Genomic DNA, 20,574 nt, shown 5'->3' with positions numbered 1-20,574 from the left:
GAAAACAAAACCCATTTTTACCAGCGGCCAAACGAACAACTTATCAAAGCTACTCATGGGAATGTGTGGGAACAACTTTCTTTCAACTAAAAAGTTCCGTTAAAAGATATGAAGATCTAGTTGATTACAAATTTAGTTGATTTTTGTTCATTTTTCAATGCAAAAACATGTCAACCGATACAGTTACTGAGTGTTTTTCTAACAACTGAGGAACTAGTTTTATCATGTTTGCAGCATTGCAACCAGTATTTCCTCTTCTTACCACCCTGTTTATTTATTTACTTAAACTTTTATAATCGTTTGCCACATTATTTGCATTATTGGCCATATGCTTATGCATTATGCATTGCATTATTGGCATTATTATAAGCCATATTGTAAAATAGGCCAGCTTTCTTAGACGTAATAGAATTTAACCAAATTGCTATGGAACATTACTTAAAAACTAATGGTTTTATTTTCAACACATTCACTTCACATTAACGATAGCATTAAATTGTAAAATAAGCCATATTTCACTGTCTATTCGTTCCATCATACAAACAGTTTCACTATGTCAAACCAATAACATTGACGTATAGTCATATGAAATATTCAATCGCAAGATGCATATGACGATAAAAAAGCACAAACAATGCAACATTTTAGAGACTACCACAGGGCATTAAGGAGCAATTTTGGCAGTATAAACTCAAGATTTTCAAGAGCTATGTAGTTTCTTCTAACAAAACATGGTTTTGTGAGTTGGAATCATAATGAACTTTTTGGGTGCAAAAACTATTCTGAAACTAAAATAGAGGACCCTGGTCCAATAGTGTGAAACTCTGCACATTAGAGTGTTGTTTAAAGTCGCAATTCATTGCTCCGGTAGAATGTATGTAAAGTAATATTGGTATATAAAACATAACTAAACAGATTTTATCGAATGTGTTCAGGAAACACCATGCTATAAACTGGTGTTTCCTGAAGTTCATGGTACCGTCCTTTGGAGGTGCTGTGAAGTTTTTGAAGGACATTCTGACCAAAACAGCAATATGGGGGAAGTTGTAAAATAAAAAAAATGGAAGATTAGATTGTTTTACAATGTATAGGTCTAAATTAGATTTTTAATAAGCAAGACACACTCAGGAAAAAATACTAATTTATGGTACCGATAACAAACAATGTGCTAACTTTAGGCCAGCTTTCTTAGACGTAATATAATTTAACCAAATTGCTATGGAACATTGTTTAAAAACTAATGGTTTTATTTTCAACACAATAAGCAAAATGAGATTCCAACAATAGTGCTATCTTTAACTTTCACAGTAAAATACCTGTGTGATATAAAACAATTTCATAATAACCAAGCACATGCAAAGGTAAATGAGAATAAGGAAATGTGTACCATGTTTCTTGCATAATCTTTTGCCCTGTATAAATATTTTTATGTTACAAAAGTGCAATCTGTATCACTAGTATATGTTAAATTTATAACAAAGCCGTTGGTTACACAATCAGTGACACAACTATAAAATAATCACACAGGGGTTGGCAACGTACCTAAAGATACTATCGTTTTTATTCATGTGTAAGTAGAAAAAAATTTGGGACAATTTCCCTCCAAAACTGTTGCTGCGACTTATACACGAGTGCGAACATAATCAAAACTATTGTTCAGGTTTGCTAATGCACGTCCGTGTTTCACATAGATGTTTGCATGCAAGTGTCTCATTTCGCGCGCATGCTCATGCGTAATTTTATCTAGCATGCATGTTTGCATGCACGTGTCTAGTTATTTTATCAGAACTTCATTCTGAAACAGGTGGTCTTCATGCTTTGAAGGTTATTAAACATCATAGTTTTTTAGCTTAACCCTATCTACACTATGTAGGGTCGACCCTGCACACAGTCACAACAAAACGTGGCATACAGTTGCACTGTTTGCAGTAAAAACTTGAAATTTGGAGACTTTTCCAAAAATATGTTCTGCTATCTGTCCATGTTTGTTTTACAAAGTTCGATTTTGTAATCTTTGAAATGTTGTCATATTTTCATGATACTGCTCTCTGCTGTCACCATGAGCGCATTGAGCCATGAGTGTATCGTCTTCGTTTAATCATTCACGCACAACTAACTCGACTAACCGTTCTCTTGTGTTCTCTTCTCGCGGTAAGCTGGTTTGCTAGGCAATTAAGCAGAGCAGGAGGGCAGCGTAACAAAGAAAAACTTCTAGAAATGAAGAAACTTGTAGAAATACTTAATTTAAACTAAATGTATTTTCTTTAGTTTTACAATTATGTTGTATATAGGAAGCCAGATGTTTTTGCTACTAAACTGTAAAAGTCCGATCAGTTTACGATGTATAGTTTGAGCAATTGTCGATTGAAAATTCGTGTGCAGTGTAACTTAACACTAGAAAGACGGCAATTTTCGTATACTTAGAAGGACGGAGTGCGTCAATTGACGCAAAAGGTCAAAACGGCGCAAATCTAACGTTTTTTGTTGAGAAAACTGTGCTGTTGCTCTGAAAAAACTACTTCTATTGCATGTCCGCTTTATGCATTTTAATTAACAAAAGCAATCGCATTGAAATTACAAGCCGTCATGCCTAAACACTTCTGTTTCACGAAACTCCTTTTTCTTCTTGCACATTCCTGGGACTTCTCTCCTGTTCTGGCAGATTGTTCCTACGAGGCTGCACTTCTTTTCCGCAAGTCGCAACGCCAGGTCAAGTGAGGTGAAAAAATTATCGCAAGTGACGTTGTAACCTCCTTGAAAAAGCGGAGCCATGAGTTTCAGTACAACGTCGGTGGGCATACTCACGTGGGGGTTCCTTGCGTCATCTTTTCCAATGTAAGGAAAACCGTTGAATAAATATTTGTTTTCAACGTCAACTGCCAGCCAGAACTTTAGACCAAACTTGTCTGGTTTATTGGCCATTTATTGGATGAACTTGCAGCGTGCCTTACACGGCAATAGTTGCTCATCCACAGTTATGTTTCACTGTGGAATGAATGCTTTTTGGCAGTTTGATATAAAACTGTTCCAAAGTTGTGAAGCGAGTGCAAATTTATCGTGCAATAGATTCCTACACCTTTCCGTCTTCAGATCGAAGCGAAGGAATCGTATGAGCTCCAGAAACCTGTCTCTTGCCATGGTTTGGGAAAACATCAGACATCCCCACGACCTACCCCACAAACTCTTCACAGGGAAGTTGCGCCCTCCTATCACGCCACGAGCAACCACCAAGCCGACGAATTGATCTAATTCATCTAATTTATCTAACTAAGAAACTCTTACTACACTTACGCTTCGATAAACTCCAAAAATTCCGATATTAGGCTGCGCTTGTGACGAAACTACTCTGTTTTGCAGAAAAGTCGACTTGCATAGTTTGTCGACACGTTTGTCACGCCTAGACTGTGCTATCAGCTGTGATTTAATTCGATCAACCTGTAATTAATTATCAGCAGAAAGAAAACAAAGCTCTCTATTGCGAGAACTGATTTTTGTACTGTGAAGTAACAATGCGTCAATTGACGCACCCCGTCCTTCTAGGTAGTGACCACGTTAATTATCTCTACCGGTAAAATAAAAACTTCATATTCATGGGTTAGTTACCTAACACTAATGTAGGAAAAGTCAGGGAATATCACGGTTGTGCGATGCACTACTTAAAAGTTATAGATGCACTTAGGTTGAAAATGCGTCAATTGACGCGCCCCGTCCTTCTAGTTTTAAAATAGTAATGTCGATCACCCAGTTTAGATAGGGTTAAAATAAAATTTGACCAGACTTAGCTGATTTGTCTTTTTTAGATTTACAGATTTTTCATTGAAACTAGTGTCTGGATATTTTGAATTGCATATTAAGATCCTTTACGTTCGTTAAAAACAGTAACTTTTGGTGAAAATGCCTCTTCCACCAAGAAAAACTGATAGTTGGCCAACCAACTTCAATACGGATCGAAATATTAATGCGGATGTTCTAGAAATGGTAAATCTTCCTAGTCAGCTCTGAGCCAAACAGCTGAAGTCACAGACACTTCAAAACAATCATTACTCAATGTTTAAAAAGCTGTTGTAAACATTTATTGAAATTTGAAGCGGAAACAGCGATTGTGACGAATGTCACATGCAAGACGTCAATATACGAAAAGTAAATTGGTGTTCCGGCTTGGTGTGCATGTGAGGTCAACCTGGGTAGGCTTGTTATTATTTTAAAATTGTCAAAACAAACAATTAAAGCTTAAAAAGCTGTTAAAACCATATAAAATGTCACACATAAATTTACCTGAATTTCCTGTATTACGAGATACAAAACAAGCAAGTATAACAAGCTGAGCCTTAAATTGCACAGTAGTTGTCAGTAAATATACTGGTGCATAAGAATTTTTAATAATATGTAGTGATCCTTATGACGTCACAATGTAATAACAATACAATTGATGATTGAAGTTTGTGTTGGGTATGGTAGGCTAACTAACGCATTTTAAATGGATAATGTCTCCACGGGTATAGGTGATTAGTAACAGGTAATGTTTATTTTCAGCATAAGAATATCACAAATGGTAGTATATGATCGTCTTACCTAGAGCAGTGATATTCCATATTTTCCGACAGCTGAGTATAAAGAATAGTATTGATGCTAGAAATCTGTAAAAAACAAATCTGTAAAAACTTCACATTCACACAATATCAAGTTAAGCCTAGGTGCAAAAACTTTCGAAAATTGCAGTAGTACATCAATATGTTTAATCATTCAATGCAAGCAGCACACATTATGGCCATTGCTGCTTGGTTTACACATGCCTACAGGTGCACTGATTTCAAAACTTCTACCTTGATGCCAATGTATCTGACAGCACATTTACCAATTTACAAATACCGTAGAACCCACTAAGTCGACAATCCATGCGGCTGTTGTCAAATGACCCGGTTAGTGGGATGGTTGTTAAAATCAACAGACACGACATCTTTACGTGTTTTAATGCATCGGTTGACACAGTAAGTGTTTTATAAGTGTTTAATAAGTTGGTTGTTTAATAAGTTCAATACTTTTCTTGATTGAAATATCTTTTAAACTTTGTACTACGTAATGCCATGGTGCTCTTCAAAATCACAGTGAGAAACATACAAAAACAAAGAAATGTCACAGCAGATTCAATTGCAGTATCTGTATGCCATTAGCTAACCTGTGCACCGCGTCACAACACAAATAATGGCTCCAGGACAGTTCTACATGATAACGTGCTCCTTGCTCGCCACATTACTACATCCATCTAACTAATTATGAGTTAACAATTCCTATCTGTGCTAATTTTAACACAATAATAAGTTAATGATCGTGCTAAGCAAGGTTCAATTAGTTTTATGCCAGCTATCTTATGGTTGTGGTCAAGACCGAATTTTTGACTATTCTGTGGCTTACGTTTTTGGCTGTCGTCCAAGTCATTCCCAATACCGTTTATACTCATTTTCCGTTATGGAAATAATGCTACTAGTAATTTTCCTTGCCACTGGAATCAGATAATGCACCTGGCAAACATTCAAACAATGTCATTTTTCATGCCTGAGTAGTTGTTCTGAAGGCAGTGTTTGTCTGGTGTTACACCTCGGTTAAAGCGAAGTAGCACTGGACTCACAATAATCCTTCGGCCCAGTTCGATACGCAGTGACACTACTATTGTAATGCCCTTTGACAAGGCATTAATGACGGTTGGTCTTCTTCAGTGACCCTGGTGAACTATTTCAAATTTGGGCAGTATGATGCAATTAAACAAATATACAATGTGTGTACAATGAGAACTTGCACAAAGACAAGTTAGGTTGCCTATACTTCAGCAATGAGAAATAATAGCTGAATTTAAATCATGCGAAGACTCTCTGTCTGAAGTTAAAGAATATGATACCAGGTACCATAGCATTGCTAGTAATTAATGGTCAAACAAAAATAATACACATTTAATCTAATATAACAAAGTGTGTAAGTATAAGCAATGTATGATGAAGTAAAAAATAACTAGCCTTGAGCTATAGTGTAACATAAAAGAATGTGACATTGTTATATGTGACATTACTTGTAGACATTATGTACTTGTAACTCAATATTTTAATAATTCATCAAAGTCTACAAGCTATGTTCCAACATCACAAATTTGGCATCAGGACAGACATGCATCCTGATTAATTTAGTGCAAAGTCAGTTGTGTGTTTACATGTGATGGCTGATATGACATATCCTATATGTAACCATGTGATTTTGTTTCTCAAATGCGTTGCTGGGCAGTGATAAATATAGCTGGACCCAATTTGCAAACTAGATGTGAGGTTTACTGTAAATCTTAATTTAAAATAACTCAAACTAACCACACATGCTTTCAAATGCAAGATGATAAGATATTTAACAAGCATCAGCTGAATTAGCACAAAATTCACAATCTCACTTGATTCAAAGTGGATTCAAATTTCTGAATTGTTGACTCCACCAAGTCATCTTCTGAAGCAACAGCAAATCTCTACAACAAAATGCCACTTTTCAAATTATAATGTAAATACTTACAAAAATACAACAAACACATAGTAAAAAAACACTTCTAGCGTGATGGTCAGTGTATTCCACGAATTATAATTTAAATGCTTTCAACAACATTTCGAATTAAAGTTTAAGTCACAACAAACAAATTCTGTTAATTAACTACCACTTCATTGCAGGTAACATGCAGTGGTTTTGTTGGACAACAAGCCTATTTTTAATTGCCTGGACAAAATATAATAGTACATGTGCAGACAGCACTATTTGTGAATAATAAAAGTTAATTTACTAAAATAGTTAATAACATATTATTATTAATTCAGTAGATAAGTGTTAACTTAAGTGTTAATGTAGTACATTTGTGGTGATCAAATATTGTGCGACCGTTAACTAGAGATGTACCGATGTCGGTTTTTATTGATGTTACGGCTGCCAACACATTGGTCCTTCTCAACATCGGCTGATAAGCAACATTTAAGGTAATGTGGTACTTTCCTTGAAAGCTGGGTAATGTAATATATTTTTATGTTTTTCCAAACCTTGACAGGTAAGTTGCCACTTTTGCAGTTGTAAACCCGGTTTATATGCATTGTTTTATGCCATGTTTATATGCACAGTCCTTTGTTAAGTTGTTTTTGAAGACTGAAACAGTATTTTAAAATTCTTCAGCCATATCTAAAAAATTTATGTTTCTGGAAATTTAGAAAAAAATTAGCGGTTACCGGTTAATTTTTAACAGGTTGCTGTGTTTTAAAATTTCTTACAGGTTGCCAAAGCAGAACCGAAAAAAAAAACTGTATTCTGGAATAATAACACATGTTTAGAATGACGGCTGCTCTGAGTCTACAATCTGTTTTCAGTTTGCAGTCCATTTTCAGTTCAGTAGATGACAAGACAGCAGTTTTTTGTTTGCAGTCGTCATATGATCTTGAGGTTGGTATTGAGGAAAATTTTTCAAGTGAAACAGGTATGGTCTCGAAAATAGTTAAGTCTGGGAATTTTTGTGCCCAAAATAATAGAATGGTAAAGTGCAAATTTTGCGAAAACTGTTGTTCAGGGGTGAAGTTGGAAATAATTCCTTCAACACTACAGACTCGATTGGGCATTTGGAAGCGCTTCATAAAGATGTGTAAGCAAATTCTGTACAAGAAACTGACTCACAGTCACACAAATGCAAAAAAGGACCCTCACAACCAGCTCTCTCGTGCCTTGAACAACTAAACTTGGAAAAAATAACTGCGAAAAAAACCTTGGCCCATTGATGATCCAAGAACTGATAAAGTTCATAAGAAAATTGCAGAGATGATTGCCGTCAATCTTCAGCTATACTCTATTGTTGAAGATGTAGGTTTTATACAGCCTTTAAACCGAGTGTACTTACTCTGCCAATGTGAGCATCGAAGTGCCTAGCCAACAATAGTGGGAAAACATTGACAAACTTTTGAAAGTTTTGTCACCATTCAAGAAACTTATGTGAGAATGCAGCGTCCATGAACTGCATCGATAACAAACCTACAGCAAAGGTTCTTAAAGGCTAAAAAGAAACGATATCAATGAATCAGTGAAGTGGCCGATACATCAATTTTCCGATGTTTAACATTGTCATCAGTACATCTCTACTGTTAACCCACAATTTCATTTTAACCAATGAAATGCATAAAGCAGTATTTGTTTATCAATTAACTAGGCCGAACTGTTTCACTTTATGTTCCTGCAAAAGTGGTGAAATAAAGTGAAGAGGCAAATCTTACAACACAATCACAATTGAAAGAAAATATGTCTTGTGATAGTCGTCATGCATAGCAGTTTTTTGTTTGTGTTTATGATGATTTCTAAAAAGATTACGCAAATGCTTGACATAGGTAATAAAAGGAGGTGGCAACATGAAATTATTTTTCAGAAACTATCACATAGGACATTGCAATAGGAACAAAAAAGGTGTGAATGCATATCTATCTCAAGCAGTGGTTCTTAAACAGGGGGGCGTGTAATATTCGTAAGGGGGACGCGAGAGATGATAAGCTGTATATGAGCTATGTCTAAACATGCTTTCTTGACTTTCACTATAGGTTCATTTTTACTAAAATTTTAAAGTGTGTCACGATGGCAATTGTATTTTTGAAATTTGCATTCCAAAATACGTCAATTGTTACGTCATAATATTTGGTGTTTCTCCACATTGAAGCGTATCGTTTTCGTTTACTGATTCATGCACTCCTAGCTCGACTAACTTTTCTCTTGTCTTCTCTTTTTGCGGTGACCTTTTTTTTCTCACAACGGGGGGCGGGGTAACAAGAAAAACTTTTACAAATGTATCACTTGTAGAAATACTTAATTTACATTAAATGCATTTTCTTTAGTTTTACAATTATGATGTATACAGGAAACCAGATGTTTTTGCTACTAACCTGTAAATATCTGATCAGTTTACGACGTATAATTTTCGAGTCATTAACGATTGAAAATTTGTGTGCAGTGTCGGCCACACATAATAAAAATACTTGTATCACGTCAATTGACCGTGAACAAATTCACCGGCGATAATTGGTTGTGGTCAACTAACCGGCAACAAATTGGCCGGCGACACAAATCAACCGCTACGCATTTTATTTTTATTTTTTACGCAAATTAGCATTGTTGTTTATTCAAATTATATGATTTAAGTGATAATATGATTTGAGGTCAGTTGGTTCTAGGTAAATTTACGTCACGGTCAGTTGTCCCCGGTGAGTTTGTTCGCGGTAAATTTTCCACGGTTAATTGTCGTGGAACCAAAAATACTAATGTCGCGCACCCGGTTTAAATAGGGTAAAACCAACGTCAGCCAATATTAAAACCGTAAAATGAAGTAAAACTTAAATTTAGTATTGATTTAATAAACAGATATTTTAGTAATTAAACTAATTGTATTGAGTAGAAAAAAGAGAAAGTATGACCAAAATTATCTGACGTATGGCTGTATAGATATAGATACCACAGTGAACAAAAAAGTCGTACCGCAATGCGCGATATGCTTAGAAAAGCTAAGCAACGACGTTTTGAGACCAAGTCGTTTGCAGCGTCATCTTCATGAATATAAAGACAAAACCTAGGAACAAACTTGACTGTGCAGCCGACCTAAGATGTGCATTATCTTCCACAAAGCCTCGAATTAATCGTTTGGTTTCCCAAAAACAACTACATCCTTCTCATTAATGAAAGTTAATTGAAAATAAATTGTTGTTTTGTTTAATGCTTTTTTATTTTGCAATGAGGGGGGCGCAAAATTTTTAGGTACCGTCAAGGGGGGCGTGTGCCAAAAACTTTAAGAACCCCTGATCTCAAGTGTCTTTCAGCTATCAACAGGTTGGCTGGCAACGCACCAAATAAACACGGTGCTCACACAATCTTTTGCTTGTAAAGTATGTATGCATAGTATTTTGTTTGTAAAGTATGTATGCAATAGGCATGAATGCCTATTGTGCACTTACAGAATATGCATAGGCGCCGAAGTTTACAAAATGTAGGGCTGAAAAGTTAATGGGTTCAGATGATTGGGAATTCCCTGTATGGCTGTCAAAGATTGCTGTAAAAACATATAATAAGATAAAATATACTTCTAATGAGTGTTATTTGCGACAACAGCCAGCCAGTACTTTGCCAATTTTTTCTGCCTGCGGGTCGCTGTGTGCATGTTCCTTATTCTACTATACGCATAGGTGGACAGTACTGCGGTACTATAGTATCGAATTACTGTACTGCGGTACATTTTCAGTACCAATACTGGTACCAAAAAGTACCAAATTCCCTTTTTCAAGAAATTTCAATCGGTCCCGGTATTTGGTACTTCTCACATGATAATTTCGAAAGTTTAACAAATATGTTTTCAAAAATACATGTTAATTAATCCTTAATACTAATTTTAGCAAACTGTTGATCTTTTTTAATCTAGAAATGTCAAGTAAAATTGCAAGCGATTAATGTCACATATCTTTAGACTTGGAGTAACTAGTCATTTTTCTTTGTAGTCTAGTAACTAGTCTTTTGACTAGTCATTTTTGTTTGTAATTACCAAATTACTGGTATATTGATCGACCAGAAGTACAGTCAATGTACTTTTCACTTTGGACGCAGAAGGCAATAGAGTATTATACCAGACGTGGGACGTTTTCTTTAAAGTATATGGTGAAAGGAACTGCGATCAATCTACTCATTCATTACAAAATTTAAGTCAAGGTTGTCAGTTCGTTCTTTTAACATGTTTAAAATGCAACCATGATTAAGCCGTTTCTGAGACATGGTCATATGCAAATAAGTTTTCAGGCGACATAAGGTACTGAAAGATCGTTCTGTTTCACAGGCAGTACATGGTAATGACAGATAAATGTGTAGCAAGGTCAGAACATTTGAAAATAAACTTTATAGCATGCATGGGACTTAAAAAACTCACAAAAGTCATTCACAAAAACTAGCCCAAATAACTTTGCCACAGCAACTATTCTAAGTTGTTGCATTTCAAGATTAAGATGATTTGTGTCCAAATCGTTGCCATGCAGCTCTGCAATGGAAGTAGAAATAGGTTTGCTTGGCTGGAGAAATGCACTTTCAACCGCTGAAGCTGATGCCAAATCATCATGGGGTACCTTTTCTTCAGTGCAGATTCCTTGAAAACTTTCACGTAGAGAGACGCATATTAAGTCATTTGCAGAAGCATTTCCTGCCTGCTAAAGCGCAAGGCTTCACAAACCTGATCAGCGAGGAAAACTTGGGAGTTCAAGGCCCAAGTCTCTTGATTCTGATTCATATTTTTCGAAAAACTGCTTCGCACACTGTTCGTCGCCAAAACCAGACAAGATACTACGTAGATTTATGCTAAGATTGCGAAAATGGGTCAAAAACACTCAGGCCACGACATTGTGTGTTGAAAGCATCTTGTACAACAAGATTTATTTGAGGACCTGCACAGTAATTATATGTCAGTGCCAGATTAATCTGCTTAAACCATGGCTGCACACCGGTGAGACGACCATGCACGTTAGCTGCACCATCATATGTTTGCTCTCGACAATTTTTCAAGTCGAGTCCAACTGACGTAATGCAGCTCTTAATAACGTTCAATAAGGTGAGAGCATCTGTTCTGTCGGTTGTATAAAGCCGTAAAATATGTTTTTGGACACATAAATTCTCATCAACATATCGAACACAAATGGAAACCTGTTCCTGATTTGAAACATTGGTAGATTAATCTGCAATTATACTAAAAAATTTTGCTTTATTAATATCGGTTACGACTTACGACACCTCAGATTACTGCATCTGTTGTCATTTGCAAAATTTATTTTGTACATCATGGCTTCTCCATTTCGGTTTTGCTGATCTTTCAAACCAGAGTGACACAAGCGTTTGCACTAAGTTCGACTTGCCATTGTCATGTCCTCTCAGAGTTAGACTTTCCTAAGCAAGACATCTTATACTGTCAAATATTGTCTCAAGTGCTACCCCATTTCGCTTGAGATTTTATTGTGCTTTTTAATTAGCTAAAGCGCCAACGTGACTTTTTCGGGCATAGTTCAGCTTTGCGTCAAGACAGAGCTCTTGAAGGTAACTTTCGTTGTGTTTCTTGGCGGCGCCTTTGATGTGCTTCCAATCTTTCTATCCTGTCAGCCGAACTGGATACTTGAAATGTCTTCTTTCTCATGCGACAAACTAACTTCATTGTCGTTTTCTGCTGGTCTATTCTGAGCGAAGTAGACCTGTTCTGACTTACTAGACGTTTGCCTGCCTGAGCTTTCTACTTCATTGCGTTTAACAGAGCTCATCTTGATCGCATTGTCCATGCCTAAAAAAATTTAAATGAAGACTTGTAAATTTATTTGAAAGGCGTTTGAAAACTTAGCCTTATCTTGGCATACTTGTACTTGTAGAATTCCGTACTGAAGCAGACGTAGCAAAATTTTGTGATTAGTAAAATTCCGTTTTGGAAAATTGTACAGTTGAAAATTTTATTTCCTTATTTTTTTCCACTGGTCATCTGATTGTATGACATGTTGAATATAGAGTTCATTTAAAAATAAATTGCATTGTTGTAATAATGGATATTGTATTGTATTGCGTGTTATGCAATAATGTTTATTAAGTAACGTGTAACAAGTGAATGGGATAGTGCAGAAAGTCCATTAGTTTTGGATTGCATTGATTAAAATATTTAGTCCACAAAGCTTGTCCTATCTGCTATCAGGATGAACAAGCTATGAGGAAATCCTAATCGAAGTGACCAGACTGGAGTTGTCACTCTTCAGTACAGTACAAACTCTTCTTCAAACGTATAGCAACAATAAATTTAAGAAATTCATGTTGATTACGAGTAAGTAAAACTGATATTATTTGAGAGGAACTATAATGCCAGGGTTGAAAAATCGACGCTGTCCGCCCAAGTTTGGCACCCGTGAATATAAGATTGCATTTTTTAATTTAACATCCATTATAATAGCTGCCCACACTTCCTATTATTTGTTTAGTTCACTTGTTTCTACCATTTATAACACCGCGGTGTACGGTGAAACTCCATATCTTTGGCAGCAAAGGAAGTTCATTATATCCTATATGCATGCGGTTAAGCGATGATATGGTATTGTCTTCGTTAAAAACAAAAAGAAAAGATTCTGTTACAAGTAGTGATATGCAAAGTAGAATATTTTACCATTCTAGAATGATTTTGAATCTTATAAAGCAACTTCGAAAAAGATCGGCTTCTAATATCATTACTGCATTTCAATATCACTCAATCTGATACAATGACGGCTTTGTAGTATTGGCGAGTGGTTTTGTTTTGTCAGCTAAGAACCTTTTACAAGTTCTTCATGTTAATTCGAGTAGTTTGGTAATTGAAAGCCGAGCTACACAGGCTTTAATTTTTTTCTTGTCAAAACATTGCAGTGAATCATGGCATCACCATGCAAATAGCAAGGCGTAATTAAAAGTGCACTTTCATGCCAATTTATACAAGTGTGTTTTTAAAAATAAGTCGTTTCAAGATGTTCAAATCTTCTTTGATTGCTTTTTTCAACAATGACCATTGCGTTTGCATTCATTACTCTTATCACAAACTTATTCAAGCGCAAAGGCCGTCACACATACACTTGTTACTTTTTTTCCTTCCCAGCAATTTGATGCATTAATCACGGTTAAATACTTTTAAATTTATAATAATTAATTTAAGCATTTGTGTAGAGTAGTAACCATCACGTTGAGTAAAACGGTGTATAACAATTGTCTTCGAAAAGATTATACGAGGTAAATCAAACCTCTGTTGGCAATGATTGTAGTCAGAATAATATCAGTTCCAAAAATAAGAATCTAATAGTTTTGGATTCGGTTCTCAAGGATATTCTAAAATGTACATATTCCTAGTTACATGTTAACGATGCTAACACTCTTGTTTCCTAGAATGGTGTTATTACTACTGGTTTTCCAACACTATACCAACACCAACATTTGCCAAAATTTAGATGAAATTTGCCAAAATCACTTTGTTCATGCTAAATGGTTGCCATTACTACATATTGTTCCTCCATGTATTGCAATACTGTAAGTTGTTTTATATAGTTGAGTAATAGTGCATATACAGTCGAATCCGGTTAATTGCATTCTGGATAATCGCATAATCCGTTTTATCGCATAAAGAGCGCAAATCCCAAAGCATAGCCTATCATTCGTAAAGATAATGCTTCGGTTTATCGCATAATGGTTTATTGCATAATCCGCTTAATTGAATAAAAATGAAGGTGATTTATTCGATTATTCAAAAGTTTTTAAAAGGTAAAATTGAAAACAACGCGCACTGGGAGCGCTGTGCGCACACGCAATGAATGAGCTTTGTGACTTGAACTGCGCTTTGTTACGAAACAATGAAAAGCACAGCAGCACACAGCAAAAGACGAGAGAAAGACAAAAAGACGACATCAACGAAGAAAGCTCTGCTGATGCAATCGCTGCGACTGCACCAAAAAATAAAGAAGTTCTGCATGCACTTGATACAATTCGCCGACGACTACAGTTTGAAGGGGCAGACATAGCCACATTTGTTCGTTTAGATTTAGAAACACAAATGCAAGAAAGCATGCAAAATAAAATTAAATAAACAACAATCCCGCAGTATTTTTCTTGATTAAACAATAAATGTCAGAGTATTTTGTTTTGTTTGAATGAATTCATGATTGCAACACACAATAAATGTTAGTGAATTGCGTGTGCGTGCGTGTTGACGTCGTTACACGTGACTAGCTTCACACGTCAACTAAGAAAATAAGTGGAATTTGCACTTTCCGATAAACGCATAATTCGTTTAATTGCATAAAAAGGCTTGGTAAATTGACTATGCGATAACGATAAAACATGAATTCTCAACATCATACTTTCAAACCATGAGCTTAGCTTGTTTGTTTCCAAAGTATATTGTTATTTGCATGAGTATTAGCACAGTGGTTACCAAATTTTTACATAAAATGATAAACCCTTTTCATGTTTTTAATGATTCGCGGTTCATTATAAAAGCAAAGACTTTTCTGCAAGCTAAAATGTTATTAATTAAATCCTGCTAAAATGCAGGATTTAATATGTCATAATCCAGCAAATTGGAATAGATTTTTAATATCAAGCAATAAGGATTTACTGCATAAGTTTTAAAGAGTATCTTTCATATACCATCGCCTGAAAAAGATTTAATAACGTTTTTCTCACAGACTCCTGCAAGCTGCTTCAAGGACCCAACTTCTTGCAAGGAAGCCACTCTTCTTGCAAGACGCTGCTGCAGTATTTTGAGCAAAGACTTGCATTTATAACTTTCACAGTAAACACTTAAATTTTTGAATGATTTTTTCCTACCAATTTTCTTATTTTTGAACCAAAGCAAAATGTCAGTTTCAGCCTAGGCCCATACTCAGTAAAAGCCATAGGCAGAGCAAGGAAGTCGCTCTTTTCAGATCACTCGTTTTGAAAAGAACGTCGCTTGTAAACGCTCTTGCTTAACAATGAAGAAGGAGTGTCTAAAAAAATGGAGCTCGTTTTGCCACGTTTAGCAATTAAAAATAATTTTTACTCCAGATGCATTTTCGAAAACCAATTGTATTCATATGTAACAAATTCGCATTGTAAAACATGTATCTAAGTGTAGCTTATTGATTGCTTATCATTATTTGTTGAAAGTGTTAGGAAATTTCATGGAATCCGATGTTGAATAGTTTTGTTTTGGTCACACCTGCCACAAATGATTAATAGGCGAGTAAAGTATTAAGAATCTTCTGGAATAGTAGATCCCAACGTTCATTTATTTAATATTCTTTACTTTTAAAGTACACAATTCTGTGTGAAACCAACAAGAATATGACAAATTGGGAAAATTGATGAATTAAACGAAGCCAGTTCTACTGTAAAGAAAACAATTCTTGATGATATTTGATGCATTAATACTACGCTTGAAAAAAACAAGCAGAAAAAATCGATTGTCATCAGGTTGTGTTACTACATTGCAATACTTACCAATGAATACTTGTTTTAACTTGAAGAATACAGGCATCGGATCAACTAGAAACTCAAATTAATTATGACATCATACATTGTTTTAACCTGGCCCGCCTGTTAAAATTCAACACTCAAAGCAGCCCTTGCGTTGCCAACTCTGATATAGAGACATCTAGGAGAGAAATATAATCTAATCTTTAAAACAATTAAAGGTTACTCACAGTAGTTTCAATATCCTTTATTTTCTGTATGAGAAACTGGGTTGAAACAGCAAGTTCATTCTGTCAATATCAACAAAAAATTAATTCAACGTAAGCAATCTGTAGCTCTATCAAGAGATGTTTATATGACATTGCAGCTTCATACAGCCAAACGTTATATATTTCCACAAGTTACTGCAATTACTTTAAGCTTTTTATGTATATCCAGTTTGACCAACCTGTGCTTTTGCGACATTTTGGCTAGCTTGATTTAATTCTTGTAAGTAGTTCAAAAAAACATCTAAATCCTGCTCATAAACACCAACCAAAGCACGTGTCTAAATGCATAAAATATACGAAGTGATTAAACAAACATCATGTTGCTCATAACTGATTCAGCACGACCTACATGATCACTCTACTTTTATTTATATTTTGTAAATTCAATACATAAAACAATTTACACACAATGTTATTGGCATCACTAATGCATTCATCATTCCACTAACGAAGCACCCAAGTGTGCTGCTGTCACAATTAGTACTTCTCAGGAATTCTTAAGGAATTCTAGCCACAACATTTCTTTTGGTTTTATCAATAATACAGTAAAATTTCGCTAAATCAACATTCCTAGATAATAATGAAAAAGTTCTGACACACTCCCAAATTATGCAAACAGGTAATAATAAACGGACACACACATTCACACAATTACAATAGGTTCATGTATTCCTTACACAACATAAAAACATTTAGGCTCACAAAACCTTCATAATTCGGAAAAGATATTGTTTTTTGGGAACTTTACATCATCACCAAATAGCCAGTCAGTGTTGTTATTTTCAATACATGGCAAATGAGGCTGTAAATGAGTGTGGTTAGATGTAGTACCTTTCGTGGCTTGCATGCTGTTCCATGTTCATTATGCAAGTTGGACAAACACTAAGTTCCAGGCCTCAGTCACCCCCTAAACCTACACGGGCTGGCTCTATTCTCAATTTTAATTCCAGAAAAATTATGGAGTGAATGCACAATTTTTTAGACAATTCAATTGTCTCAAACGTAATTTACTTTGATGGAAATAACTTACATCAGTATCTGGAGCAAAGAAGCAAAGAAGAATGCTCTGCAACACCATAACAGACGCCCTGGAATTCCAAGGAACAATCAGCATTGGTGGAAGGACAATCACAAATCCAAGGTATGCTAACGAAACTGATGGACTAGCTGGTAGTGAACAACAGCTGGTAAACCTTGATTAGATGTCGTCAGCATACAGCATGCAAATAAATGCCGATTACACCAAGATGAAACAATGCCTCTAGCACCAAGACAAGAGACGGAGCTAACCAAAAGGACAACACAAACAATATCCACCCTGAAATTTTGTCCATTGTCACAAGTAAATCCAGATAAAGCACAAAAAATTCAACAAATCTGATCGTTTATTTTTATTTACCTATATTTTTACCATAACATGTAAATGTTAAATCACAAAGCAAATTTTATATTTTGGCAACGCCACATTCATCATTTATCATTGCCGACGTGGTAACGTTCATCATCCACCTTTGTTTCATCAAGCTTCAAGAGTGCTTGTGACACGTTTTTCTCTTTCATTTTCAATGTATTTTTTCGCTTTGCCGCGAGTCCACAACGTTGCTTGTACAAAGGACAAACGCAACACATATAGCATACGTTATGCAAAACATTTGCTTTTTAAAACAAAATTATTCGTTTAAAACAAACATTCCTGTGGTCAAACTTATGATTTCAACAGCCATATCGGATGGAAAGTGTTTTATTTTATTTTCATATGGTAGGCAGGACCAGAATACTACAAACATTACCCTGCATAAAGCAAAAGAGAAATTGACGAGACTGACAAATTAATTAGTATTTTAAAATGCTTATGTCGTTTATTAAATTTAGAAGAAACTCAAACAAACTCAGGATTTTGATTTATTTTAAAACACATAATAGCTGCTTGTTGTGCAATGCAAACCCACAAACAGAGGCGAATACAGCCCATGATTATACAGTTGAGATATTGCAACACCACCCTTGGCAATTAAAATAATTTATGGGGCCACTGCTTAAATTTGTTTTGCTGGTTAAAATCAATTGCTTCAATTCCAACGTTAGAATGCCATAAAACCCATTTTCTAAAACGTCTGTATAACGAAGAGATAAGTTTTTCCCCTTTCCCCAGTTCTTAGCCTTACCCACTAACTAGGGCAATATTAAACAGGAAACATGGCTTCATGGCATTTGTTCACAAAAGTCTAACATGGTCTCTTGCTAATCCCTTCCCAGAGGCAGATGTTTACAACTATGTAGCATGAGGTAAGGGATCTACCCGTAAATGACACAAGGAACATGTGTAAACCATTGATGATATAAATTAACACTAGAACGACCAGGCTTTCAACTACCTAGAACGACTAAGTGTATCAATTGACGCATAACACACAAAATATACAATTCGTTCATTTTATTTAGTGAGAAAAACTACCTTGAAGTAGAAATGGCATTAAATGTCACTTGTTGTACTTTAAAAACAACCACACACCATGCTATACTTTATTCGGAAGAAAGCACACAATTAAAAACGCAACCTGGCAGGCATAAACCACAAATTTCATGCATCAGCTTGAAGGAGAAAAAATATAAAAAATGTTGTTGTTTGCAAAATAATAACTGCAACAGTTCACAAAGATAAGCAAGTTATTGGTTACATCCAATCAGCAGAGTTTGGGCAAGTTTTTATCGCGCATTTCCCACAAGCTGTACGTCAGCAGGTGTTGTACAAATCCATTGTTCTGTTACGGCACTTTAAGGTTGCGCAGTGAAGTAGGACGCTGGATGGATATTATCCCAATCTTGGTATTACCTCACAAAGCTCAATTACACCTCAGACAATGCTGATTATTACGTTGTTCCATTTTTTCACGTTGTAATGATTCTGTAGACTGCAATCACACCTTCCGTAGACTCAATGTGAAATTTTAAGCTGTGAGAGACAATTGACGTACTTGGTCATTCTACGTAGATATATGAGTAAATTTGTCGTTTTAATCGTAAAACTCTCAAAAGTCAGACCAACTGAGCATTGTAAGAAATAAATAATTGTCAAAAATTCTCAGCAGAAAAAGGTGATGCCCGGCAGAGATACAAGAAATCGAATATTTGAAATATATTAATTGATGCGCTTGGTCGTTCTTGTGTTAAGTCAAACGTTCAATAGCAAAAATGTTGCAGTTTCTAAGTAAACCTACATTTTATTAGGTGAGAGTATAACTGATAGTCCTAGAGCGACACATTGATTTATAATGCAAAAAATGAATTAAGTGAGTCTTACTTCTTACATAAAATGTGCTTTATGGCACCCCTTTCATGTTCAACATATCAATTCACATCATCACGTGCTGAGTCTAAACTCCCCGACCTAATCTTAGATAAATATCCAGACTCTTTCAGATCTAGTAATTTTAATTTCGTCTCAACTAAGGTGTGGACATATATAACCGACAAGTTATGTGTTTAACGGCAACTCATTGAGAGACCAAGAGAGCATCACTAAGTAGTGTTTTATGACAAGTGATTCTTCTACACTCTTTGTTATCGTAAAATACTAAACAATAATGAATAAGAAATCATATGATGCCAATAACACACCAACTATAAATTTTTAATTATAGTTTCAAATATGCTGAATTTATAATATATCATAATTTTATAATTTAAAGATGTATATGTAAAGTATATACCTGAGGGCTATCCTCTAAGCAATCTTCAAGATGGAGCAGCTTAGAAGACATTGTCATCAATGTGAAGTAGATATGTACACTAGCTCTTAATATATACTTTTATATTCTCTGTTAAGTCACCACTTCAGTAACAAGCTAAAAATAAAAACAAACTAAACTTGATTTGCAAAAAACATTTCAACAAAATCTTTCTAAATGCTAAACTAGTTGTTCAAAACGGTTCCATGACATATGACCGCGGGAAAATGACCGCGAACAAACTCACCGGGGACAACTGAACGTGGCGTAAATTGACCGCAAACAAACTCACCGTAATGTAAATTGACCGCGAACAAACTAACCGAAAACAGACTTACCGGAATGAAAATTGACCGGAAGGTAAATTGACCGTGCAAGTGCTGAATTATTGTGTTTAAGTTGATGGCAGTATATGATATGTAAAGTAAATATTTGTTTGTAACTATTTCCTTTGTTTTTAACAAAATTTTTTTTTTTATTTCAATACACATTGAAACATTTATTGAAATAAACAGAAATATTTCCAGAAATACGAGAAATACGAGTAACAACATTAAAAGAAGTTCACTGCA

The 20,574-nt window shown here is 35.3% G+C and overlaps 1 protein-coding gene across 1 annotated transcript in view; it reads right to left on the bottom strand.

Annotated features, from left to right (window-relative positions):
- LOC143464527 (DCC-interacting protein 13-alpha-like) overlaps positions 1-20,140 on the bottom strand; it is a 51,858-nt gene extending 31,718 nt beyond the window's left edge. The window contains exons 1-5 of the mRNA XM_076962332.1: positions 19,985-20,140; positions 16,454-16,552; positions 16,236-16,295; positions 6,428-6,499; positions 4,573-4,637 (exon numbers count right to left, since the gene is read on the bottom strand). Coding sequence (XP_076818447.1) covers positions 4,573-4,637; positions 6,428-6,499; positions 16,236-16,295; positions 16,454-16,552; positions 19,985-20,041 — 353 coding nt within the window. The 5' untranslated portion in view covers positions 20,042-20,140. The remainder of the gene's footprint in view (positions 1-4,572; positions 4,638-6,427; positions 6,500-16,235; positions 16,296-16,453; positions 16,553-19,984) is intronic.
- Positions 20,141-20,574: the final 434 nt, after the last annotated feature.

This window comes from Clavelina lepadiformis, chromosome 7 (assembly GCF_947623445.1).
Source record: "Clavelina lepadiformis chromosome 7, kaClaLepa1.1, whole genome shotgun sequence".
Lineage (NCBI taxonomy): Eukaryota > Metazoa > Chordata > Ascidiacea > Aplousobranchia > Clavelinidae > Clavelina > Clavelina lepadiformis.
The sequence above is the reverse complement of the archived record's forward strand: the minus strand, read 5'-3'. Positions and strand labels throughout refer to the sequence as shown.